Source organism: Eretmochelys imbricata, chromosome 6 (assembly GCF_965152235.1).
Source record: "Eretmochelys imbricata isolate rEreImb1 chromosome 6, rEreImb1.hap1, whole genome shotgun sequence".
NCBI classification, from domain to species: domain Eukaryota; kingdom Metazoa; phylum Chordata; order Testudines; family Cheloniidae; genus Eretmochelys; species Eretmochelys imbricata.
The window spans coordinates 38,735,361-38,763,333 of record NC_135577.1 but is presented as its reverse complement, the minus strand read 5'-3'; the positions used below and the strand labels follow the sequence as shown (position 1 = coordinate 38,763,333).

Here is a 27,973-nt window from a genome sequence, read left to right as displayed (position 1 = left end):
CCTACAGTTCTTTCTCAGTCCTTCCAGTCAACATATCCATTGCTGACTGAGACACTACTAAAGAGGGCAGCCTAACAGAAACTAATAGATGACTATGACCGATTTAGAGCCCTCTATCAACAATTCATAAAGTGTAGTTTCAAAGCCAGACACAATGGAACTGATTCTCCTTTCACTTAAACTGATGAGAGCATTGCAATCAATAGAGTTAAACTGGTGTAAACAAGTGAAAGGCAAATCAGACCCAGTAAAATGTACCAAAAAAACAAAACAACTCTGCTAAATGTACAGGATGTTGATATTATTAAAAAGGTGCAAGGGATTAAAATGAATATGTACCCATGAAACGCATCCCTTATCTTACAGATCCACTGAGTTTTCTAAATACAAAATGAGGAGCTTAATGTCCAAAAGCTGCATTCAAAGGAATTTTAATCTTTACTTGGAAAACTGTAAGCCACCCAGAAGTCACAGAAGTAAGGTCGCTAGAGGCCATGAAGAATTTCATTGTGAAGGCAGAACTGCTGGAGCAGATGACGCAAGGTACCAGATCTTCACTGAATTTAGCTGTTGTCTTGAAAGTTTGAGTAGTTTGGAAATCCTTGTGCCTTGCCTGCATATGGTAGCAATGCACTCATATTAGTGAACAGCACAGAGAGCAAAGCTGTTGCATCATCTCTATACTGATTATATTTTATGTAAACAAGCCCTCAGCAAGAATTTCTGTAGTTAAATGTGTTACCAACACTGGCAATTAATGTTAAATTATCTTAACTAGCAGAAGTATTGCAAAGTTTAAAAATTGCTGCTAAAAAAAAAAAGTTACCCCATGGGGCAGAGAAGTGGATTATGCTGCATTCTAACTCAGCTTCCTTGCTGTAGTGGCTATCACTACAAGTTTAGACACCTGCAGCCAGATCCTCAGCTGGTACAAATCATCACTCTTATGCTGAAGTCAACAAACCTGCTCCAATTTATACCAGCTGACAATTTGGCCCACAAAGGCAGCCACAGTATGTTTTAAAGAGATACCGTCCCACTCAATTCATGAATAAAAAGCAAAGCCACCAGTACTGTAACAATTATGTCTTCCATACCTGAAAAACAGATCTCAAATTGAAAAAGCTGGAGCCTGATTCTACTCCCACCGAAGTTGATGATAAAATTCTCATTGACCTCTGTGGGAGCTCCTGAAAACTAGCCTTTTTATTCTAGTCAGTACAGGCGCTTACATGACCCTCACTGTCATATTTGAGCACCTTCCAATAGTTCATTGAGTGACATGACTGACAAGCGTCACATTCATTTCATTCCCTCCCTCTCTTATCTTCCTTCTAATACCTGCCAATTTCTGAAATTATGTTAACCTGTAATGTGTGACTGCCCCAAAAATACACGTTAAAGAATGGGTAACTTAACTGAAACTAGATTCAGATGACCATCAATGAGTTTGGAATTTGGCCTTTACTGTATGGGAACGTGTTCACACAGATTAACACACTGTAAGTAAAATTCTACCAACAGTTACACCGCCGGAACCCTACTGACAGAGGAGAAATCTGCTTTTCTTGCCAGACTTATATGCTAAGTTTGTATTTAGTGCTTTGGTGGTGCACTACAATAAGGCCTGTTAGAACTGGTCTTTTGATCTTTATAGTATGAAATTGAGTAGATATAGAAAAATGACAACTGGAAAAACTTTTAAAAGATTCCCTGGTGAAAACTTTCAAGGGTTCTCAACTAACCTGTCAAGACTACACATTCATACACTGGATTAAATGGAGGTGGCACTGAAATTGTTTTGTTATCTAGTGTCATTTTATTTTGAAAAATCAGAAAAGCAAAGCAGATTAAGGAAACACACTACTGACTTGAAGAAATGCAATCAAAGGTAGGAATAATAATATATGACGGGGGGCGAAACTTACTGACCCTCCAAGCTACATACAATAATCTTCAGAAGTTCGAGAGCTGGGCGCACCTGCCAGAGCTCGGGGCTTCAGCCCTGCAGGGAGTGCTTGCCTGGGCTAAACGGGAGGGTCTCAGGGATCAGAGCTTCAGCAGGAGCAGGGCTGAAGCCCAGAGCTCCGGCAGGCATGGCCCGCATATCAGAAGCCCTGAGAGCCCCCCATCCTGCTGGGCAGAAGCCCCGAGACCCCACCACCCTCCCGCAAGGCAGATGCTCAGAGCTCTCTCCCCCACCCCCCACAAGTCTAGTAGGTGGAGAATGGGGTGGGGTGGAGGGCTACATGAGCTGCACTTTATCAGTAAAAGAGCCATATGTGGCTCACAAGCTGTGGTTTGGCCACCCCAATATATGATGAAGAGTCAAGGCTGAGACTTTCAAAAGTGAGTACTGATTTTGGGTGCCTCCATTCCCAGGTGCCCAACTTGAGACATGTTAAAGGGGCCTTCCATTCAGAAAGTGTGAAGGACCTGCCCTCTGAAAAGGATTAGGCCCTTTTAATGTGCCTCAGGCTGGGCACCTAAAGAAAACACAGTCGCTTTCCCCCCACCCCATACATACCAGTATTGTTAATATAGTGACTGATCCAGTCAATGAAAACAGCAACGTTTGTATATACTCCTGGGTAGTTTTTCCTTCCACAACCAAAGCCCCAGCTTATTAGCCCACTCAGAGTGTAAAATCCTGAATCTTCTGAAGGACAAACTAATGGTCCACCTGAGTCACCCTACATTGCAAGAGAAAATAGTTTATGTTACAAATTAACATTGCCTTTTCAATGTGCTGCCATGACAAACCTTGACTCATTATGTGTTTGATTCATACTTAACTCATTTCTTTTCATCCTTCTTTTTTATCATAGGCTCACGATGTGCCACTTTTGTGGTGCGTGGGTGGGTGTGTAATATGAACAGCTGATGGCACTGTTGGAATGACAAATTGTTTCACAATGTACCAGATAAGTAACTTTTGTCCACAGTGAAACAGACCCTTCCACTCACATCTCAGCACTCCCTATTTCAGAATCAAAGATCTTTGCAGTTCCCTGATAAGCACAATAGCGGCACTTTGTGTTAACTTACTGTGCACGAGTCCTTTCCCTCCTCCAGAGGGAATCCAGCACAGAGCATCCGCTGGGTCACCTTGCCGGGATGGCTTACATAGTAGTTCTGACATGCCTCCGAGACTAGGATTGGGACTTCCAATTGCTGAAGTTTATTGGACTTTTCTCTGTCTTGAAGTGAAAAATAGCTTAAAATCACAGGTCTGTGTTTTTGCTGATGAACACTGATATACACCTACCTCCTGCCAGTGTCAGACATGAGAGCTGAAAAATACCCATGGGATCACCATGCCCTTCCTCCTGACAATGCAGGATTGCTCTCTACTAGACATTTTCTCGTGCTTTGTCCTATCTTTAAATGTTCAAGTGACGAAGTTTCCAGTACTCCCCTTCTGCAGACTGTACCACATTTTAATAGATCTGATTGTTACCACGCCCCATGCACACCTCGCCATCTATGTAACCAAGAACAGATCCCAATTAACAAATTAATTTTCTAGGAGCCAAAGAAAGATACGATTTGCTATCTCATGTGCCCTGTAGTGTTTATTAAAATACATCTGCAGTATGCACAGCCCCATAAAGTGAAAAAACTTGCATACCTTCATTATGAGTACCCCACCCTGTGGTGGTGCACACCCTAGAAGGCTGAACCACCTCATCCTTCTCAGGCAGGCACACTGGACGCACGTAGTGATTAAACTCCAAGGGCTCAGTCAATTGCAATAATGCAATATCGGAATCCATCGTGATCTCGTTAAAATCTTGATGAATAATGTACTGCTTCACTGATCTTCTCTAGAAAAGGGAAGACACGACAATTCATTGAATGAGCTGGGAGCCTGGTGCTTTAAAGCATTCCAGTTTTATGAATGTGCCTGGAGCTCTGGAGATGGTGCATGAAGAACCACCAAGGTTATTAATGATTAAGGCTGCGTGTCTGTCACAGAGGTCATGCAAGTCATGGATTCTGTGACTTTCCATGACCTCTGCAGTGGCCGGTGCTGGCTCAGGGGCTGCCTGAGCTGGGCGGGTCCTAGGCCAGCAGTAGCAGTTTGGGTGTGGGAAGGGGCTCAGGGCTGGGTCAGGGGGTTGGGGTGTGGGGCAGCACTTACAGGGGGGGCTCCCCAGCTCCCAACGGTATGTCCCTGCAGCTCCTAGGCAGTGTGGCCAGGGGGGCTCTGCGTGCTGCCTGTGCCCGCAGGCACTACCCCTGCAGCTCCCATTGGCTGAAATTCCCAGCCAATTGGAGCTGCGGAGCCGGCACTTGTGGCAGGAGCAGCGCACAGAGCCCCTGGCTGCCCCTCCCAGCACCAACAGGGGTCCCAGACCACCCCCCCCAGCATCCCCAGCCTGCCCCCCCCCGCCCCCGAGCACCCACAGTCCCCTGGCTCAAGTTTTAGTTAGAGGTATATAGTAAAAATCTTGGACAAATCACAGGCCGTGAATTTGTTTACTGCCCATGACCTGTCCATGACTTTTACTAAAAATACCCATGACTAAAATTTAGCCTTAGTAATGATTAACTGCTGGAAAGCAGCTGTCTTGTCATGATAGGTAAGAGATACAAACGTAGACATTCAGGAACTAAAATCAGCAGAATGGGATGTGGAAGGGAAGCACACCGGAAAGCATTTGTATTAGCAACGATCACCAGGTCTCACAGGGTTTAGAATTAAGATACTTGAGCAGTTGTGGCTTAGCCATTCCTCCACCATGCACTGCCCCCTTTGCACCCTTCACACTTGTGAGTTGGGGGCAGTGCTCAGAGTTTGGGGCTCACTACTGCTCACCTACGAGTTCTGTGATGGCACTTAAACTTCCTTGTGCACATGTGTAGCCTCCATTTATATCTGCACAGCAACTCAATCTGTTGCATCCTGCATGCTACCAGGTAGTGAGAAGTATTTAATTTAAACCAGGTTTAATTCATACCTGACTGTGCTCTTGCTCTGTAATATCATGGAGTCCAGCAACCACCATCCATAAATCTCTGTACTGTTCCCTAAAAAAGAAGAAAGCAGGAACATACTCAGGGCTCTTCTCACCATGAAGTTTGTCTAACAACCTCTGGCATGATTAATCCTTAACAATCTAAGATTTACATTTAGGGGCCCAATCCTATCCCATAAATCAACAGGACTAACTTCAATAGCAGCACAATCAAGTCCTGTAACTTGGCAGTGTGATTAGGCAAAAGAATTATTTGGGCCAAGAGGAAAGAGCTTGCAGGGTCTGATTTTTATACAAAGCATCTAGAGAAGCAGCAGGACATAGACATGCTAGGGACCAAATCAACACTTAACATCATTTTTTAGTTTCACGTCAGTTTTTCGTTAAAAAAATAAAAAATGATTAACGGAATCACAGATCAAAAACACAACAGAAAAAATGTCATATCCTTTACAGTTGTTTCTCTTTCTGTTGAGACAAAAATCAATTAATGCAGAACCACCAGAGGCCATATAAAGATTCTGATGTGATGAGATCATGCAATGTAAATTTCCCTCTGACCACAGTTCTCATAGGTTTGTTTTCTTTTCTTTTCTTTTTTTTTTTTAAATACAGCAAAAGCAGGACACCTGGGGTAGAATTTCCAAAGCCACCTACATCCCATTTTCAGAAGTGTCTTAGGCAGTTCAGAGCTTAAGTTCCTTTGAAAACAAATCAGTGGGGTTTAGGACCCTAAATACCTAGTCACTTCTCAAAATGGGACTTAAGACTTCTGAAAATTTGACCTCTGATTTTAAAAGATAATCTCAAAATTATTTGAAAATGGACCAGAATTTCAACCCTGGGAGAAGAAGCTCTTGCAGAAAGAGAGCCCCCGCTGTGGAAAGAAAACCCAATAGTAAGAACAGGAGGATCTTTATATGTGCTTTTCATTAAAGTACAAAATGAACACAGTCATATAATACTCATTACAAATGATCTAGAAAATACTCGAGAGTTACAGTACTTTTTGGAAAAAATATTTTTAGAGGGAGCTGCCGCTGCCAAGGTCCATGATTAACTCCTTCCATAAAGGTGTCCTCCCCAATCCCAGTAACAAGGGGTAGAATCTGAGGGTTTATGAGCTTCTTAATAATGACAAGCCTATCACAACCCTCTGGGAAGATAGATCCTGGGAGATCAATGGGAGGAGGCCTGGTCTAAACATCCTGGGAGGAGGCCTGGTCTAAACAGATTCTGAATGATCTTCTGGATTTGTGGATGGGCCCTGGCAGCTCATGCTATGGAGAGGCACAGAACAATCAGGGAGGAATTCCCCAGGGCTGACAGATTTGGGGACTATAAATCTTGTCAGTATCCCCTTATGTGTCAAATTAATTGTATGAGAAGATGTTAGCTGCCCATGCTTTACACCAATCTAATAGAACTAAATCAAAACACATCCATCCATCACATTGTACAGTACATGACATTTTGTGATAAAAAACTCCCTCCAGAAATCTTATAGTATCTTCTTTCCACGTGTACCTACTTATAAGTAAAGCAGTGAGCAGCTGTGACAACCCACTCTTTGGTAAGAGCTGCTCCTCCACAGATGTGCTCAGCTGAAATCTGTATGCTGACCTGCCAAGGCCATGAGAAGGGCACAGCTTCCTCACCACCCATTATCCTACTGAAGAGAAACCTGGGCTGATTTGAAGGCACTCCACAGATGTCATCTGTTAATATGGAACATAAAGGGTTTATATACTCAAGGAGAGTTCAGTTTTCAGTGGGGGAAAGAGTTTACATTTGCTTGACTGCATTTACTGTGAGGGTAGCCTACCTCAGCAACCTTTTTCCTAACCCTAAACCTCCCCCGCTGCAATGCATCAAAATGTGTAGGGACACCACTACCAAGAGAAGATGCTTGTTGCAGAAAAAGAGCCTATTCATAAGAGTAAGATCACCTACAGTACAATGAATAAGCCTTAGGTCTGTAGTATATTGCAGACTCACCCCACTCTATAAACCTTTAGGGGTGAAAAGACAATTTCTAAAAGTACAGGCATGATTCTCCAGTGCCTGGTGTTATCACTTACACTAGTACAAAGTGAGTTTTTGCAAAATGTTACCAAATTAAAATAGTAGCATTTTAAACCCACATTTTACTGGTGTAAGTGAGTGCACAAGGTGCAGGCACCAGACAGACAATCAGGGCCTACTACTCTAAAGCCAACTCTTTATTCTTTACACCTTTATTTCTTTAGCTCTTCTCAACTGGAGCATCTTGGAGCAACTCAAGGTACAATCATAAGCCATTCTTCTCCCCTCCTCCCCACGCAAATTGTACCACATTCCCCCTGAAGAAGGTGCATCACAGGCTGCCTTACCTGGAATTTCTGTGGTGGTATCTAGACCCTCAGGAGGTGCTGTTTCATTGTTAGAATCTGATATATTTAAATCTAGCAAGTGAAAATAGCATATTAGCGCATCTCAAATTAAGTTACTCTTGGTTTTGTCACAGAGGCAAACTAGTAATTTCTTGTGATTTTAGTAATCTATCTACAGGGGAACAACATCTGATGACGGAAATCTTCAGTTACATTTTACCAGGAGACTTACCCAGAGCAAAACCAGGTGAAATACCAAGATTCGCTGCAGAGCCCCCTGCTGCCCCCAAGGCAAAGCAGGCTGCCACCTATACACTATGGTTCAATTCTTTTACCTGCTACATGAATGAAGGAGAATGTGGCCTGGAATCCCCCAAAGGTCTCTGTTTCATCTGAATGAAAGATGATCAGCATCATGCTAGAGGTGCTCAAAACAGGCGCTGGGACAGCAAATCCACAAGACCTAGCTAAAGACAGACCCAAGATTTACAAAAGATTATATATAACTATTATATCCTTTACTGGCAACAAAAGAAAAGGGGAAGGTGGAAAGGAGAAGCACACTTTTTCCAAAACACAGACGTGATTGGAAAGAAACCTAATTTTGTATATGTTAGAATGAGCTCTCATGGAACTCAGCAACAATATTTCAATCCAAATTCCAAACTTCCCAAAAATTCAAGGAGTTTGGATCCAGGACTTTGGTCCATAAATACAGAAGCCATTTGCAAAATTCAATTTTGTGTTTAGGTTCTCAGATTCCCTCCCATGTCTCAGGATAATTAGATCTGGTCCATGTCTAACCTCAGCTGTCAAGATGAGGATTTGTGGAGCATTCATTCATAGATTTATATCTGCCAGTTCTGTTGTGGGTATTTGTGTCCTTTTCATCAGGTTTCACAACTGTGGGAGGAATACATTGGAGATTTGGCTTTCCTTGCATCATCCAAGCATCCCACTGTCATTAACTGACCAAGTTATTACAAAAAATGATTAGTTTGTAGTTTACAAATGGTACCACACTGTTAGATGTTCGGTGTTCCCTTTTCTCTCACCTTCTCATCTAAAAAAAGCTACTGTTACCTTCCAAAGACACAAAGCTGCTCCCAACAGCACAACTACATTCTTCAGCGGCTTTCAGATTCCTCCAAACAAAGCCAATTTCAGTCAGTAAAGAGTAATCAAAGCCTACAGGTGAATTCAGCCTTGCTATGCTGCCGCAAAGGGGCTGAAAGTAACCATAAGACTCCTCTGGAAAACATCCCCAGTGCAGGAATCCCACTCCACCCAATCTCCTGCATGGGCTGGAGTGGCAAGGCATTGGCCATAGCAGTCCTGTACTCCTGCACAAGCCTATAGGAACCATTGCTGGAGGTACAAGTTAAGGCAGTCCTGATGGCTTCCTTAGACCACCAAGGGCCCATCTGGTCCCAGCAGTCTCTGAATAAAGGGAGGCACAAGCTACCTCCCCTGTGTCTTTGCTCCAACACTACCACCAGCACAGAGATGAATTGGGCCTATTACGTATTCCAAGCCCTTGACAAACCATAGCACAAGTCCTTAGGCCCAGTTCTCCTCTAACTTATTGGTACACTGCCATAAGCCTGGAGCAATTCTAGTGAAGTTAATGAGAGTTACACCAATGTTCACCGGGATAGTGAAGAAGAACAAGCCCCTGAAAAGCAAACTGAACTCAGGTCACCTAAGGTGTTTGTATAATCAGTGTGTCAAACACCAGTGGTGCAAAACACATATCTGGCAGTATTTCCTAAGCACTGCATTTAGGATACAATTTAAATACCCAAGATTTTAATGATATAGATGTGTTTCTCTATTTAAGTAAATGGATAGTAGATAATAGTCCTCTGAAAAGGAACAGTGGTGAAAAATGTCAGTGTGTACTGTACTGAAAATACTATTCATTTCAGCATCTAGTGGCAGTAAAGGGGAATTGCTCTTTTTTTATTTGTTACTTTACTTTACAGGCTGTCAATTTTTACTTGCTAAATTATAGTGTTTGGAGATACAAAATGAGAACAACAGAAGCCAGGTCTGAATCAATGACCTGTTTTGAAAACCAAAAAACAAACCTATTTCTTCCTCTCTTGTCACATCCTCATACACTGTTACAGAGTCATAGGAGCAGTCTTCATTTTCCTCTATTTCAAAATACTCATATGTAAGCTTAAAAAGAAAAAGGAAAGAATTAGATTATAGAGCTAGTATTAAGAGATGGGAAGATCTATCACAGATCTTTAATACCCTAGGTCATGCTCCTCTAAGGACAGGATACAGTCTCCTGATAGGCTTCAGAGTAGCAGCCGTATTAGTCTGTATCCGCAAAAAGAAAAGGAGTACTTGTGGCACCTTAGAGACTAACCAATTTATTTGAGCATAAACTTTCGTGAGCTGCAACTCACTTCATCGGATGCATTCCAATGAAGTGAGCTGCAGCTCACGAAAGCTTATGCACAAATATATTTGTTAGTCTCTAAGGTGCCACAAATCCCCTGATAGAAGGTGTATGCAATATTAAACTGATTCGTTGTTTTATCTTCAACAAAAGGCTAATAGGAGGAAAATCATTATGTTTATAGCTAATGAGAGAAATATAATTTTAATTTACACTAGTAATGAACCAAAACACCCAGTTCAAACATCCCCAAAACTTTGGAGAAACTGGAGTTTAGACCTAGATCCCGATCCACGATTTGCAACTAGTGCCAGCGGGCCAAGCCAAAAGCCCAAGTCTAAATGATTCCAAACTTTGTTACAGTTCTAACAGATCTGAAATATGAGAATACAGCTGTTTTTCGGGTTGAATGTAAGACGCATGCACTGGACCCAGCAGCACTACACAAGAATTGAAGGTGTTAACTAAAGTAAGCGTTTGTTGCCAACACTTAGTATACGACTTATTTCTTTCCAAAAGAAATTATCTGCACAGAATGAAAGGTGTAAGCCCTTCCTGCACTGTACCTTGATTACATGGTTCTCTGGAGCATGAATAATCCAGTGACAGTCTGCCAGATTGTTGTAGGGCTCAGGATAGTTCAAACTTTGTATCACTCCTCCTTCAAAGAGGACAGCTAAGGACCCGCAGCCAGAATCTAGAAACACACAGGAAAAAAAAAAATCAAAGGGAAGCAAGTGTTTTCCTATTCATTGTCCATCCATTAAATTAAAATCCAGAACAGCTCCCAAGCAGTGCTCTCACAGGTGAAATACAGAAAAAGAAAGGGAGAATGATTTGGCCCATTACTATGATCCATGCACAGGGGGGACCCTCTCCCCTCAGATGATCCCCCTCCCACATGGAAGAGAGAGCCAGCCCACGGCAGTAACATACTTCTCCCAAACCTGCAGAGAGCACTCTGCAGGTACTGGGATCTGTGTAGAGCCGCAGCAGCAGGAGTGTGACAAGAAAAGGCCAGGGAGCTGCACTTTGCCTCCCCCTATACCCTTCGGAGATCAGGTTGGAAAGGTAATATGGCCAGTGGATATGCTTCCTCCAGATGGCAATCTCCTTTAAGAGGAGTGCTGGGGGCAGTTGCCACACAGTTGCAGAAGCCTTTAAAAAGGAATCGCTCTGCCAAGGAATGAAGCAAACAGAGTCACAGAGACACAAGGCCTCTCTCTGCTTGATCAGGCGATCTTCCAGATTTGGAGGCTGGCCCTGGGACCTGTTCCATGGGGAAAACAAACCCGACCCAAAAACATTTCCTCCTACTTAGCAGTCTCCCTTGGACTCCCTCCTAGAAGGAGTGATTGGACCCAGGATCCTTTGTAGCATCTTTCGCCTGAGGATCTCTGCCACTTTACAAACATTAATTAATTAAATAAGCCTTAGAACACCCCTGTGTTGTAGGGAACAGGATGTTATCCCACTTGGTTGGTGGGGAGGAAATTACGGGGGGGGGGGGGCCCTCTCACTGAGACAATCTCTCTCCTGATTCCTCATAGCAATAGGGTTTTTCAGGACAGCCCCCTGATAGTCCCATTTGCAGTTAGTTCCCTTGTCCTCTCCATCCCATCATCTGCTTAGAAAGAGCACTCACACACCTTCATCCTTTATGTTAATGCTTTTTCAGCCTCAAACCAAGCCTCAGACTGAACTTAATCAAGATCCATCCCCACTTTCTCAGGCCATGTGCCTGACTGTGCAACTACATAGGCCTCAGAACAGCTGACTTCAAGAATACATTGGATTTTATACAACGAATTGACAGGGAGGATATAATATAGCACTAAGACTTACCAGGAAGAGCATCTGGTGAAAGAGCTCTGTACACCATTGAAAATCCAGTTCCAGAAGCCTTGTTATCAGAGACAAATTTCAGCTTTATGCCATTGGAGCTGAGCAAAATGGGTAGTGGAGAGTCAACCCCACAGAATCTCCCTGCAAATTACATATTTATTATTAGAGAACAATCATCTTTAAAAAAACGTAGTAAAGTTGGTTGAGAAAATGTATGCATATCAAAATAATAAAACCTCAGCTACAGTATTTGGTCATTAAAAAAAATCAAAAGTACAAATATAACTAGAATTCTTACAGTCCTTCAGTTTGGGCTTTTCAAAAGTCCAAAAGCTTTTACAACTGAAAAAGCCCAAAAGCTAAAAACTAACATCCTCTGTGCTGGCCCATTATCATTTCACTGAACCTTCAGTTCCTCCTCCAAACACTTTTCCCCAATAAATTGTAATAAGAGGGCAATACCACTCACTCCTGCATGAGTTGTCAGCAGGCTTTCAACCAAGGCCCCTTTTTACCAAAACACAAGCCTCTACCACTTGAAGTTAAAGGGTAACTCCATTAGCTAGCGGAAATAGTAAACTGCTAGCATCTAGTGGCCAAGCTCCTAGAGGGACACATGACATGTAACTTGCAAGCATGAGTTCAGTGTGATCAGTGACAACACATACACAGCCTGAAAGCAGTGGATCCAGTTTCTATTATAACTTTAAACAACATTGAAGGACTCTATGAAAATATTTCACAGAATCACTGAAAAGCAACTCACCAACAAGTCTGTCATCTTTTGAATACACTGACAAAGAATCATAGTCACAGAACATGTCTGACTCCACATCAAAGTGGGAGAAATTAAGTAGTATATGCATTCCTTCTGGGACCAGCAGAGTCCACACACACAACCTGCAATGACACAAACTGGATGAGTTCTTGTTTGCAATCAAACAACGAACTACAGCTGCAAGGTCATTGCATGTAGCTTCTGAAAAAGGAATGCTTGCATCTACTCACTGGTTGTTTTGATAGAAATGTTTGGGACTTTCTGGGAAACGTAATTCACCTTCATTGCTGGGGAGTTTACCATCCTGGATGCTACATGATGCTGCATTGTGGGGGTTTGAAATGAAACAGAAAATTAGGTTTGACATACAGTCATCTGCTACCCCCAAAAGCTCATCTAGCATGGAAGGAGGATTACGAGATTACTGTTTTAAAATTTCTCAGATACATTTTTGTCACAAGATTAGATTTGTATTGTGTCTCCCTCCTGCTTACCCCCTTTATTCACATGTAGGGGAACAGACAACAAAGTTTTAATGAACAGTGAGGCCCAGGAAAATGTAGAGTTATTATTTTCTCTTTCGTTCTTTTTTACAGAACTGCACTCAAAAACAAAACAATGTAAAACTTAAGATCCTACAAGTGGAAGCATGAAGGGGTATACGAATGTTTAGCGTATCTGGCACGTAAATGCCTTGCCATGCCGGCTACAATAGTGCCATGCTAATGCCCGTTTTCAATTTCAGGTGATGCTGAAAATAAGAAGCAGGCAGCATTATCTCCCATAAACGTAAACAAACGTAAAAAAAGCTGTTTGTCTTAGCGATTGGCTGAACAAGAAGTAGGACTGAGTGGACTTGTAGGAGGTGAATTGAAAAAAATACTATTTCTTTTATCTTTTTTACAGTGCAAACATTTATAATAAAAATAATATGCAGTGAGCTCTGTACACTTTGTATTCTCTGTTGTAATTGAAATCAATATATTTGAAAATGTAGTAAAAACTAAAACTATTTATAATAAAGTTAAATTGGTATTCTATTATTGTTTAACAGTGTGATTAAAACTGATTAATAGTGACTATATTTTTTAATTTAGTTAATTTGTTTTGCATTAATCGCATGCATTAACTGTGATTGACAGCCCTATAAATAAACCTACTTGTTTACTGAAGAGTTGAGTACAACTACATAGTGGAAAGGAAGAATGCAAACCACAGACTCTATTTTTTACATATAACACTTCAAAATATGCCCACTCAATTTCTGGTTCTCATGTACTATTTGAGTTTTCATTCCTACACTGCAGAGGAATATTTAACTATTTTTAAAAATATCTGTTTACAAAGTAATGCAAATAAAAACGAATGAAAACATTTATTTTTATATTAGGTGCTCTAAAGGATTTTTTTTTCAAATCCCACTTCCCTTTCTGAGGTCAACCATATTTAAGCACACTCTTAGGTGCTTTCCTGAGTAGGGACAGACTTAAGCATGAACTTAAACTTTAAATACATATTTTGCTGAATCAGGGTTTAATTGTTTACAAGATCAGACCATAAATATGTATTTTCCCCCCATCATAGCTAATGTAACAATAGAGTTTTTATATCATTTGCCATAATATCTCTAACACAGGTAGAATGTGTTAAAGTACTCACCTGTAGAACTTTTCATTTTCAAATCTAGTTTGGGGGAGGAAAAAAAGGAATTTTAGAGAAGCACATTCAGTCTCATGACAAATCTTTTATACACTTTGCCTTTATCAGAATGAATAAATTTGTAAAAAGTATAGTGAATTTTAATCAAACTTCTTTTTTAAATCAGAAATTACTAACTCTGGGCCAGACTCTGTCACCTTTAGGGCTTCTGGAATAAGATAGGATGTGAATTTTAAGCAAAATAGGTATTCCAGAATAACTCCATATGTGGACACACTTATTTTGAAATAACAGCACTTTTTATCAGTTTAGTTTAATCTATTTTGGAAGTGGATTAAGCTAGTTCAGAAAAAGGCACTCATTCTGGAATAAGAAAGTGTGTCCCCCACATGGAGTTATTCTGGAATACCTATTTTATTTATATTTATTATTAATAAAATAGCTATTCCAGAATAACTCATATGCAGACAAATCCTTAATCAAGTAGAGTAGCATCTACTCTGAGTAGTCCCATTGAGCTGAATGTGATTACTTGTGGAGTAAGGTACTATTTAGCAGATTAAGGGTGGCAGAATCTGGCTGGTAGTGTCATACAAATGACATTCTGGGCCTGATGCTCAGTTGTACTATCAGACCCCTTGTACTGATCTGACATTGTGAAGGGGCTGTAAGGTGGGTGCAAATGGAATTTATGATATTTTATGGGTTGCTTCTAAAGCACCCCTTTTTATGTCGAGCTAGGTTATTTCCAAATAATTTAAGCAGAATAACCAAAATAAGTAATAAAGAAGAAGAATATATGAATAGGGCTGAAAAAAATTTCCACTCAAACCTTTTCTTGATGGAAAATTAGAATTTCAATTAAATGAAAATTTGCATTGAAAGCAGGTGCTTTCCTGAAGACATTTCAATTTTTCACTGGAAACCAAAACCCTGAAAACAAAATGTTTGGTTTTTTATTTGATTTCAGGGTTTTTTTATATTTCAGTTTTTCAATCAAAAGTTGAAACTTTCAGTGACATTTTCACATTTTCACTAAAAATGTTTTGTTTAAATTCTGTGGGAAAAAAAACATTTTGCAGCCAGTATATGTGAATCTCAGCTAATGCATATTTATCTCCACTTATACTCCCACAACCCTTGATTTCATTTAAAGAAAATAGCCCAAATTTGAAGAAAATATTAGCTCAACTTATAACTGCTCTGAGTAAAATTCACCCTTGTGTAGAGTGACAGCACAAAGCCTATGCACCATTTAAGTCGTCAGTTCCATTAATTTAGAAGTGGTGAATAATCCTCATGCTGACCCTCTGCAAGAGAGTGAATTTTACCCTCTGTGCACAGTGAGGGAACGTGTGAAAGGTGGAGAACTCATGAAAGTATGGATTTCTCCATACAGTTACAACACCTGACCCAGCACAGCTCACTCAAGGAAAGCTACCAGTGACTTCAAGAAGTGCAGGTTTGGGCCCAAGAGATCACAAATATTCTGCTGTAAACTAATGAAAAGGATGTAAATGAATGAAAGTTCCATTTTAACACACCAACTGAATCCAATCCTTGAAACTCAATGATTGTCCAGGGAGAAGACAAAATAAAATAAAATGATAATAAAATAGTCACCATTTGCAACAGTTCTAAACAATGACCTTTCTATTCCTATGAAGAATCAGCAATCGGAGTGCTGTCCAGCTAGACACATAATGAAATCCATAATCATTATTTGCTATGAAGCAAAGCTTAAAAAAAAATGGAGCCATGAAGAACACACCAGGAAATCATTACTCCTACATATTACTAATGTATTTGTGGAGGTTTTATTACCAGTATTGACGTTTTCTTGAATCCAGGAGAGCACCTTACGAAGATCTGTGAAAACCCCTGGCGATCCTCTCTGATCATACTTTTTCCTCATGTTATCATTCCAGCTTCGAGCACATCCCATACCCCAGGAGGTCACCCCAGCTAGAGTCCAGGCACCATGCTTACGCCTACACAAAAGAGGGCCTCCAGAATCACCCTATAATAAAGGTAACCCATCTTAATATAAAGCATGTATGTGACTAAGCAAGTCTGAGCTCCCACTGGATGATTCCAGAAAAATCCAGCTGTATTTTGTACAGGAGTAACCCCCCTGCTATTTTAGGGCATGTCCCTTTAAGACAACCAAGGAAATCAGACTGTGCCTCCACAGCTGGGCTTGCTGTAGTCAGTCAGGATCATAGTGAGGGTGAGAGGGAGGAAAAAACAGATAGACAACCATGTTCCCTGTCTCCAAGATGCATGTCCACATTTTTAGTGCAAGAGTGGGATGAGTTATGGTCTTAGCACAGGACTGAAGCGAGGAACTCAAATTCTAGTTCTGGTTCTGACACTGATTCCCTCTGTGGCCAGGAGCGTCTTATTTAACTTCCATGCCTCAGTTTTTCCTTCTTGATAATCAGAGCACCACTTTGTTACTTACCTCCCTGGGGTATTATGAGACTTCATTCGTTAATGCTGATGAAGTGTTCTGAATAGGAGAAGTTCCAAGTGTTATTGCACTGGGACATGTTCCAAAAGGCTAACCTGAAAGGTTTTCCAAACCCTAAGTAATTTCAAGGAACCCATACACAAGGGATGTGAGAATAAAATGGAGTGAAGTCATGAATGGATTATACTGGCCATCCTTGAAGAGTTAAAATATCAAATGGATTACACTGCCGATCATTGTATTATAGCATACGTCTATTCACTCAAAACACAGACACACACAAACGTGAGCTACAGCAAGGTCTGCAAGGCTATCTGTTCCACCAACCTGGCATGCATCCTTTCCTCCATCTGGAAATCCGGCACACATTAAAGTGTCTCCTCGGATTGGATTCCGTAAGGTTGACAAAGCTCTAGAACATTCCTTGTTGTCTAGGATTGGCAAGTCGACTTCATGCAAGACCTGAGGGAGGATTCCATCTAAAATAGAAGATTAAAGAAAAAATAAGGAAACGAGTTTGCTCGACATACTGAAAGTTCAGTGGATAATGATAGGGGGTTTTTTGGCGAAGTTTCATCGTCTAAATGTTGTATTTTGAGAAACAGCCATTGGGTATATGACTGTGTGAAGTTTTATGTGGGTGTATAATATTTCAATTCAAATATTGATCTTTGGCTGCATAAAATTTCAACTGTCTTGATTTGAAAATGTAGGCCCCTATCCTGTAGTGACGTGTGCAGGCACTGGGATCTGCCCATGCAGAGGCCATTGCAGGATAGGAGCCTTAGAAAACCGGTTTTCATTAAAAAGAGACCACTTTTAAAACAAAAATCAGCTCGTTCTCCCCCGCCCCTCAAAGTCCTGTTTTCATGCAAAATATCCCCCCAGACATTTTCACCCTATGAAATGGGATCATTTTTGTAACTATGAAATACAACTCCTGATTTCAAGATTTTCATATGATGTTCAGATTATATACCACAGATGTATTTTAAGTTTGTTGTAAAACCCTTATTAATACATATAGAAAGAATTTCAGTTCACCTTTAAAGAAAAAGCAAAACTATTCCACCCTCGGACAGTTGAACTAAAAGAAAAAGTTAAAATGTTCAAAATAAAATACTTGGATATGTAGGAGGACTTGAGTTTATACCTCCCGCTTCCTCAACCTCCTATGGCAAACTACTTCAGAGTTCTGTAATACATTCAGAGTGAAATTTACTCTTGTGCACAGTGCAGAGGGACCACACAGAGCCATTGTACCACATAACCTCTGTTTTGAAGTTCCAATTCTGATTCTTAGCTGCTGTTTTCTTCCTGGCCCACCTGTGGCTAGATGCCTAAATTGTCTGTGTTCTGACTTTCAGATACAAGCTGACCCAACATAATATGTTACAAAACTGAAGAGTCAGAAAAATGTGTAAGGCTTTGCATTAGAATCCCAGTTAAAAGAACTCTGTCTCTCTCTCTCACACACAGAGTTTACACCATTTGTCTGGTCTGTAGATTTGATGCTGCTGCACAAACTGCTAAGCACCTAAATAGGAAAAAAATAAAATAAAGGAGCTTATAAGCCATACTAAGAAAATTAAAAAGTTATTTCAGTGGCTTACTCTCTTTTAGACGGCCCCAACCACAAGTGGTACAAACATCTCCCGGATCAAACTTTTCACCCACATCAGGAAGGCAGGCTGGCAAAACTGATGAACCTACCATGAATATACATGAATTTCTTGTTAAATATTTGAAAGAAGAGCTGAAGAACATAAGCTTTGTTTTACTTCTCAACTAAATCTTAAATAAAATAGCACTGTAGTTTATTGTGACATCAATCAGAGGGTTAATCTGAAAAAGATACCTGTTACAAGCTGCTGGAAACTCATTCATGCCCTCAGAGTATGATAACCAATGCCTGTTTTCAAAGCACCTCTGAGGAGGTTACCTTCTTTCCTGGTGCTTTATTGGATGAATGTATTCTTTTAACCTGAGAATTCATTGGTTCATTGTGTTGCCATTTGTTAGCTTGACAGAATGGATGACCAGATTAAGTCATAGGTATTACAGACCTTAGATACTCAAATTATCTTTTTATAAAAGAATCTAAATTTTCCTGTTAAAAAAATAATCTGGTCCTCATGCTTGCAAAGGAAACCATGCAAATGTGAACCAAGTATAAACAACACAGTGATGCGTGCCTGAGTCTGCAGAGAACCTGAAACAATAGATCTGAGAGAGATAACTGGCTCATGCATCTCAATGTGGTATTAACAGCAAGGTACACTGCTCCGGAGGGCACTGTCAACACTACTCCAGGAGACATCCCTGTGTAAGAGGAGAGAGTGCAGTGGGCCCAGCTCACCCACCCTGACTGCTGGAGTAAGTACTGAAAGAATGAATGCAAGCTGCTGTCCCTGTCTGTTTCCTACTCCCAAACGGAGGTGGGTCCATGCTGTCACTATAAAGAGAACTCCATGTCCTTCCTCTGCTTCTATGGGAAGAAGAGGGAACTCCAGTCACCTCTACCAAAAGTGGGTGGTGGGGTGATGAGACAGTAGCAGGGCCATAGAAACGGCCCATGTCATGTTATGTTATGTCTAGGGCCATAGGTGCTGGAACTAGGGGTGCTACTGCACCCCCTGGCTTGACATGATTTCTATTGTATACAGGGTTTACAGTTTGGTTCAATGGCTCTCACCACACACACCCCTATACAATTGTTCCAGCACCACTGACTAGGGCCCTGAGTTGCCTTAATCTGGCCCAGCTGGAACATACTGGGAGTGCCACTCTGTGGACGCACGAACATAATTTCTTTTCAACACAAGCATTTCAGTTAAATACTTAGGGCCAAATTCTAACAGCTGTACTCCCAATGAGTAATACCCTATTCTTCAAGGTTCTGCTCCATGTGAATAAGTCTATTCACCTCAGTTATTTTTCTGACTTGCCTCCAGACCTTTAATTACTCTTTCTCAAAAACACAAAGGCCATGCACACTGATGTATTCTTATTTTTCCATCTCCATTATGCTGTAGATTTTATTATGGTACAATTATGTTTTCTATGAAGAAATGTATTTAAAATTAAAATAAAATATTTCTCCTTAGGAGTTATGCTTTAACAACAATGTTTAACAGGGAGGTCTGTGAGCTTAATGTTTATAATTACAAATAATTGTATAGCATTGTGGCCTTACTAAAGTTGAAAGCACCATCCAGCTTCACAAGGGCAATGTCATAATTCATTGGTCTTTTGGGGTTGAAATTTGGGTGTTTAATGATGGCTTTAACTGGTAGTGTCTGCTCTCCTTCCTCCATGAGACTTAAATCATGTTCTCCAGCAGTGATGTTCAGGTAATCGCGTAAGTGTCTGTAGGGTAGAAAGTTAACGTTTAAAGAGCAAAAGTAGAAAAACGGGACAATGAAAAATATAGGTATGCTTAGGTATGTCTGTACTGCAATCAGAGGTGTGTTGGCAGCATGTGCAGACACCACCAAGCTAGCTTTACTTTAGGTAACAGTAAATCTAGCAGTAAAGCATGGACTTCAGCATAGGCTAGCTGTCTGAGTAAATACCCAGCATCCTGAATGGGCTTGTACAGCCCACACGGAGGCCCACGCTGTTGCAGATTAACTGCTGTTGGTATTGAAGATAGTTGGATTAAAGCTAGCTCAGGGATGTCTACACATGCTGCAGTCACACTTCCAACTGCAGTGTAGATATCCCCTCAGTCTTTTTAACATATAATTTTGATAAGGACTGCCATTATGTAGCACTTCCTATCCACAGATCTTAAAGCACTTTACAAACATTAATAGATTATCCTCACAACACCCACGTGAAGTAAGAAAAGATGGGGAAACTGAGGTACACAGTAGTGACTTGCTCAAGCAAAACAGCAAGTCAGTGGCAGACCCAGGAACTTCCTTATTTCTAGCCCTGTGCTCTCAACATTAGATCATGATGTTTTTTTGGATGGGAAAACTAAGGCACAGAGAAACTAACCTGTGACTTCCTCAAGATCATCCTCTGAGTCAGTGGCAGAATCAGGACTAGAACCCAGATCAAAAAATTCCCAGTCCTGTATCCTAACAGTAAGGGTGAAATTCACCACTATGCAGAGGAAAGCACTGCTTACACACCATTTAGCTCCCATTTGGACCCTATTGTGAGGGCATAAAGTGGTATATCATCCCTGTGCTGGCTCTCCCCATAGAAGTGGATTCCATCCTAGGTCTCAATGAAATTAGCAATGCAGTACAATAATTACACAAAACTACTGCATACATAGATTAGACACTTCAGTAGTTAGGAAGTGCTGGTTTTCCAGAGAGAAATTCAGTTTTGATCTCCTTATGCTGGGATTTACAAAGGCATCTAAAGGAATTAGATGCAAACTTCCCACAGAATTGGCATCTAACTCCCATAGATGCCTCTGAAAATCCCAGCCTAATTTGTTAAAATTATTCACAGGTAGTAACCAGACAAGGCATTTTCCTATTAACATTCAAAACTGAACCCCTGTCCCTTTGATGAATCTGCTCAGTGATAGGAGTCATTCCTAATTTTTAAAAAGTAACTGTTCTACATTACAGATAAGCATCTTTAGCCTTCTGATTTCTCCGTGAAAGTGCTGATTCATAAGGCTTAAGTCAAGGGACAGAAACTGAGGTTAATTCAGCTCCCGCCTCTCCCCTCAGCTCCCTGGTGTGGGATCTTTAATTACTATGTGTGACCCAGGGACCCCTTGATGCCAACTGGCAGAGGACACGGAGTATATACAGTTTTACAGGGATCCCTTGATTCAGATAGATTCCTAACAGTTCACCAAAAGGTAGTATGTAAGGTCTCTACAGAGAACCAGTAGCTCATAATCATCATTGTGACATGTATGGATAGATAATTAAGAAGTTATGTATCTATACTGAAAAGGATGTTCTTAAGGCAGGCAGCAGGTAACAGACACTTATATCTCTGTCTGGCCATTTGGGTAGTGTGTATTGTATGCCTCACAATGTATGCCTATTTGGATACTGAGCTAAGGGCTAAGTAAGGCTGTGTCTACATTGCCAGTTTCAGGGCTAAAACTTTAGTCGTTCAGAGGTGTGAAAAAACACCCCATATTGACAAAAGTTTTACCACTGAAAAGCACCAGCATAGACAGCGCTTCATCGCTGGGAACACAGTTCCCAGCAATAAAGCTACCAACCCCTCATTCAGGGTGTTTTTGTTTTTTTTTTTTTTTTTTTTTATCGCCGGGAGAGCTCTGTGTGACTACACTGCCCACGTCACAGCGCTGCCACAGCCATGCTGTAACGTGGGCAATGTAAACACACCCTAAGACTGCAAAAAATCGACAAGAGAGGAAATCTACAGGATGAAACAAACAGCAGAGAAATTCCCTATTTATGAATAAAAGACAAAGAATTGTGCTGGTATATCTTGGAATACAAAGGAACACACTAGGTCTGTCACCTAGCGGGCAAGCTGACAGCGTGCTTATCTCAGAGAAGGCCACAGTCAAGCCAAGCTGTAAAGTGCTGCAAGGATTTTGGGTGCACAATACTCGACATTAAAGACGTGATTACATGTAGGTTCTAGAATGTGTAACCATTTGTTGCCAATACTTCTCTTTGGTACTACTCGAATCTCTGTGCTTTGTTAAATAAGCCTTATCCTTGATTTTACAATACACATATCTAAGTGCTCTGTGTTAGGTGGAGTGGTAATCTGAGGAGGAACTGGTAAGCAGGGGCATGCTGCTTCTTTGGAAGCAGTGAATCTGAATACTGCAAGTATGCGGTCAGTGAACCAGAGGCTGGACACTCCAGAGAGATGCTTGGTAGCTCAAGCGTTGGAGCGTGCCAGTCGCTAATCTACAGAGTGACAATGGAGCCTGCAAGGCTTAAAGAAGAGAAAGTGCTTGTGTTGCCCATGGAAATGGGGAACTGACCTACAAAAGGCATAGACAAGGCTTCCTCACGCTAAGGGCAGGTTGTAGCGAGGAGCCTCATAATCCTGGGTTCCCCCAAGATGTGTTATATCAGGGGAGGTTAGGTCAGGGGTATCAATCGTTGCTAATTGCAAAGAGAATCTCCAGCAGCAGTGCACTCCCTGGTGCTATAATGGGACCCAGTTTGTACTCAGAGGTGAGAGTGCCACCTATTGAGTCTCTAGCTCTCTTCCATTAGCACCCTGGATTTTACTGAACATCTTTCATCCCACAAGATTCCAGTTTTTGTTAAGGTTTGTTTCTTTTGAAGAGCCTGATCCTGCATTTCAAAATTCTTGGTTATTTTACTGGAAGTTTGTGGCCTGCAATGAGGCAGGATTGAGCCCTTAGTGTCTTGCATTATGCCGCTTCAAAGTAACCTTTACAGAAGTATTACACTCCATTGGTATTGCTGGATATACATTCCTCGCCCCGAACAACATAGCTGCTCCTTACTACACTTTGGGTCTATTTTCCTCCTTTAAATGGCTTGTGAACTTTTATGAGTTCTTTTCCATCCCCCCACGCACCCAATAAAAATTCAATTTGCAACCAGTATTTTTCAGATGGAAAGGTTATTGGGGTCTGTAAACAATTTCCACAGACAAATGCCATAGCGCAAGCACTTTTATTAGCAATACACTTTTCTTCACTTGCAGCCCTGTAGTAAAATTCCTCATCCATACCTGTCTAAAACACAGTGAGCTGCCGTGACCACCCACTGAGCAGAAACAATCGTGCCTCCACAGAAATGCCTTTGCCATCGTTTCAAGGAAACCTGCATCATAAAGAATGCCTGTCATGTAAAAATCTGTACATCTTGATTTGATCTAGGAAAGAGAGCATTCTCAAAGCCTTCACCACATTACAGTTAACACTGATTAAGAAAATTCAACAACACTTCTTGGCATTCGGGCGGGGTTTGGTGTCCTCAGCTCTTAGAGCTCCTATTGAGCCCCAATAAGTGTTTAGTTTTATCTCCAAAAAATTTTGTGACATGAGTACAAATTATATTTCACAAAGGCAAAAAGATGGACATATTCAGCACACTGGAGAGGGGAGTTGGTTGTTTAGACTCTATGCATTACAATTCAGACAGGTTGCCAGAAGCCTTCACAGCTGTTCGGTGTCCTATGTGAAATTAGTTTGCGGTCTCAGACCACCAAACAGTACAAGGCACCACCCTCTTCCCAATCACTACATTCTCTGGAGGTTTGTGATGGTTCTTTTATTTTCCAAACAAGCTCACCCATCCCTATTTATAACAGACCAGCTACAGACTCCCTTTAAGACCCAATAATAAACATAACAAAAGTTTCTAGGAACTTGGAGAGTGTGGAAATTATTCCTGCCTTCTGTCTGCTTCACTGCTCTTGCTAAAAGCAGCATGGAACTCAACAATAGAGCACCAGATGTGCCAATGAGCACAAAGTACCCCTGCCTTTCTGCTTTTGTTACATCTATGAAAAGTTGGGCCTTTGTTCCCAAAGTGGCACAAGATAAAACTGCATTCCCTTGCGCTAACCTGCCATGGATGCGAGCCTTGTTTCACCTGGTTCCCACCAACAATGCGAGTGAGGAGGTTGAAATTATTCCATGGCTTCATTTCATGTGGCTTGTGTCCACACCTAGAATCTGAAGGGTATCAAAATCAAATCAATCAAATCAAAGAAAAGAAAAGAAAGAAAATGAGCTCGTGTGTATCATTCTGTTCTTGACTAGCATCAAAGATTTCAACACCAACAAGCATGCAGACATTTAGGGGTAGAATCAAGTAGGAGACATATAAGGGCCCAATCCTGTAGTCCTCTCATACAATCAGCTTCCATTGAACACTCATTAATGTGTCTGGTTTCTATAGGATCAGGAATAATTCTGTGTTTCCTCATTGCCTTTTTATTCTGGATCTAAAATGCTGCAGCTGCACCACTGTAGCGCTTCAGTGAAGTCGCCACCTATGCCAACAGGAGAGGCTTTCCTGTTGACGTAGGTAACCCACCTCTCCTAGAAGCGGTAGCTAGGTTGATGGGAGAATTCTCCTGCCAACCTAGCGCTGTCTACACCAGGAGTTAGGTCGGTTTAACTGCATCACTCAGGGGTGCAGATTTTTCACACCCCTGAGCGACGTAAGTCTACTCACCTCATGTCCTGGTGTAGACCAGGACACGAGTTCTCCATTTTTTGTGCCTGCACTGGGTACAGTCAGAAAGAAACTTAAGCTTTCAAGGTGATAAAAGCTGCTCCAGCGCCACTTTTCTCCAGCCCTGCTTTGAAGCACTCACAAATCCAGGGAACAGTTTTGTTACATTTTAATATGTCCTGGGATGCTGATACTGTGAGATGTCTGTTTGCTCTGCTCTGTGTTTCTGAGTAGTGTCATCAGCTTCCTTCATTTTGGAAGGGGAAGGCAGATCTGTATTTTTTTCTTACACTATGAAACCATTTTTAGGCTTTCCCATCTTTTCCTCCAAAAGCTGCATTCCCTGTTTTTCAGATTGTAAGCATTTTATGCAGTCATTCATGGTAGAGGGAAGATGGGGACCCATTTTTATACCCCGCGAGACAAAGCGAACCCATCTTCAAGCCCGATCCTGCAATCAGTTTCACACTGGTGGACTACTTCACCAGAGCCTTATTGACTTCAGTGGGACTCTGCCGAAATGCAGGAGTGCAGCTCAGGCTGCAGGACTAGAGCCTCAGTATTTGTCTTGTATTCTTGAATTCACCACCAGCAAAGTGCACTTTATTGGCTAATTAATGGAGGGAAGCAGTGGAGCAAAAGTCTGACAGAATTGGTTTAACCTGCAATTGGTGTCATAGCTTATAGAATCATAGAAACGTGGGGCTGGAAGGGACCCCGAGAAGTCATCTAGTTCAGCCCCCCTGTGCTGAGGCAGGACTATGTAAACCTAGTCCATCCCTGACAGGTGTGTGCCCCCTCATGTAAAACCAGCTCTATCTCTAAGTACTTCATGCAGCAGACCAGTGACTCACCCATTGCTATATGTTCTGAGATCTGAAGGCAATCACTAATGTAGAGAACCTGTATCACACCAGCCAAGAGCAACTGTTTACATGCTACAGGAGCTCTCCATTTGGGTGTCCTCATGTTTTATTTTTACTAATATGACTTTTTTCTGCCATGAACAAATATTAAGAGGCAAACAAGGAAAAATATATATAGGAACACTTAAAACCCCTTTAATCTGAAATTCCCTTTTATATAAATGTTGGGAATGAATTGCTGTTCCACTAACTCCATCAATTATTGGACCATGCATTTAGCCAAACTCGTTTGCATCCCTTAAAACATTTTGGACAAATGGGGTTGACCTACCCACTACATAGGCTTTGATAATCAGCAACTTATGGGTGGACTTTTCAAAAGCATTCAGCACTGGCCTAAATACCTCTGCTACCCAGCTTGCTCTCTGAGACAGATATATTTATATTTTTTTAAGTGTCTGTGTGTGTGTGTGTACACAGAAAAACACTTACAGCAATAATACTGAGTTTATAGAGGTTTTTTTGCAAAGCTAAACTCAATCTTTCCAATTTCAGCAACTACTTGCAATCTGTATTAATGAAAAGGGCATTGTTGTTTTGATGCATTTTCCAAACCCAGCATATTAGCCATAATTCCCATTTTTGCTTTTCTATTTGAAACTTTGTGAAAATTTTCAGTGAAGTCAAAAGTCTCCAAAGCATTTAACAGACCATGTATATAGGGTTCTCTCACCTATCTCTGCAATGCAGCCACCTGTGTGGCAGAATGCTGCAGCAATAAAATGTGTCATTATTTAGGATACCAAGAGTAGCTGGCAGTGTTTGTAATAAAATGTTCCACTTTTGACTTAAATGTCCATGAAAACATTAAAATAAAAAAAAACAGTGGAACTATGGGTAATTTGCTGGGTTTGGGCAATGCAACTCCAAAATTTCCCTTTTCACTTGTTCAACTTTGCAAGCATCTGCCAGAACTGGATGGTTTGCTGCGAGCTTTGGCACTCCATCACCAATAAAACTTAGTCCCATTGCTATCAGAATATTTTATCTACACACACACACACTTTACAAAATAACAAATATATTGCTACCTCAGTGAGTCAAGCCTGAAATTTAATTTACCCTTTTGCACAAGTGAAGTTGAGATCACAAAAAAATACAATTGGCCTGATTCTGATCTCATAGATTTACTGCATTGGAGTGTCTCTGGATTCTCAGACTGTAATTGAAATCAGACCCCGCTGACCACATGCATATTTTTGCATTATTCAATAAGAGACTGATGGAAATCCACAACATGCCTCTTAACACTTCTAATAATGATTGCCATATTCCTAAACCAAATAGCAATTAAAACATCATGAGGTATGATTAAATTGGACACAGTTGTGAAAACAATCCAGATTAGTCATTATATTCTATCCAGTGTGGCTGGAGAGACATTTCCAACAGTGGTTTGTGTCTTGACACCCATATAAAAAGTGAAACAAATAATCTACACAAATGAAATCATTAGGAATATTCAGGATTTTTTTTTTCAAAATGGGTCCAAATGGAGTACACTCTGGGATTTTAAAATACAAGACAATTTAAAAGAGGAGCTAGTCCAAGTCATTTCATTTCAACTGAAGTAAAGACTTTGGGCTGGTAACATACAATTGGCACAGAAATAACTACATCAGTTTTAATCCACAACTTTTGTTATTTTGGTGCAAACCTGCAAAGATCTTATTTTGATTTAGTTTAGTTTGTTAAAGGAAGAATTAAGCTAAATTGAAAAACCTTTTATTCTCAAGTGTCCACTCACAAACATGCAATAACATAACAAAAGGAGTGGATTAAACCTCATACTGTAGACCAGCGGTTTTCAAACTTTTTGAGCTGAGCCCCCCCGCCTTTGAGTTACAATTTTTGGTTGCGCTCCTCCGCAACCATACAAAAAGAGATTAGTCACGGGGTGGAGGTGGCGCTCCCTCTCCGAACCCTGCCATGCCGAGCTGAAGCCTGAGCTAAAGCCCAAGCCACCTGGCGTTGCCGCTCACCACCCCAATGTTCCTCTGTGCCCCTTTAGGGGGGGCGCACCCAACAGTTTGAAAACTCTGCAGTGGACAGACATGACCTAGGGTCAGATTCTCAACTGGTATAAATTAGTGTAACTCCTTTACTTCCATGGAGCTACACTGTTTTACACCATCTGAGAATCTGGGCTTTTGCCTTTAGAAAATGATTAAATCTTGATCCTACCTTTTTGTAGACGCAGTGGCACGGAGTTTCCTTCTCTAAGACAAACTATCCCAAGCATGAATAAAAGCAGGTCGCCTAGGGCTACTGGCATTTTGAGGCTGTAAGTGACCAAGTAAAGATGGGAAGAGTTTTTATAGGGGGAAAGAAGAAAATAACGCTGTGGGAGACCAGCAATTGACTAATTAAAGTGGAGGTTACTCATTAATCCA

General features: G+C 41.1%; 1 protein-coding gene across 1 annotated transcript; it reads right to left on the bottom strand.

Annotated features, from left to right (window-relative positions):
- On the bottom strand, window positions 1-27,858 carry OVCH2 (ovochymase 2). Its single transcript, XM_077820108.1, has 21 exons — window positions 27,765-27,858; window positions 24,040-24,149; window positions 23,201-23,292; window positions 19,719-19,891; window positions 18,136-18,231; window positions 16,850-17,001; window positions 15,874-16,069; window positions 14,050-14,073; window positions 12,621-12,711; window positions 12,379-12,512; window positions 11,613-11,753; window positions 10,334-10,464; window positions 9,445-9,538; window positions 7,690-7,821; window positions 7,355-7,426; window positions 6,514-6,700; window positions 4,965-5,034; window positions 3,632-3,827; window positions 3,049-3,200; window positions 2,528-2,693; window positions 1-613 (listed from the first exon to the last, which is right to left on the bottom strand). The coding sequence occupies exons 1-21, from the start codon at window positions 27,853-27,855 to the stop codon at window positions 564-566; spliced, it is 2,550 nt and encodes an 849-aa protein (XP_077676234.1). The 5' UTR covers window positions 27,856-27,858; the 3' UTR covers window positions 1-563.
- Between the last annotated feature and the right edge of the window lie 115 nt (window positions 27,859-27,973).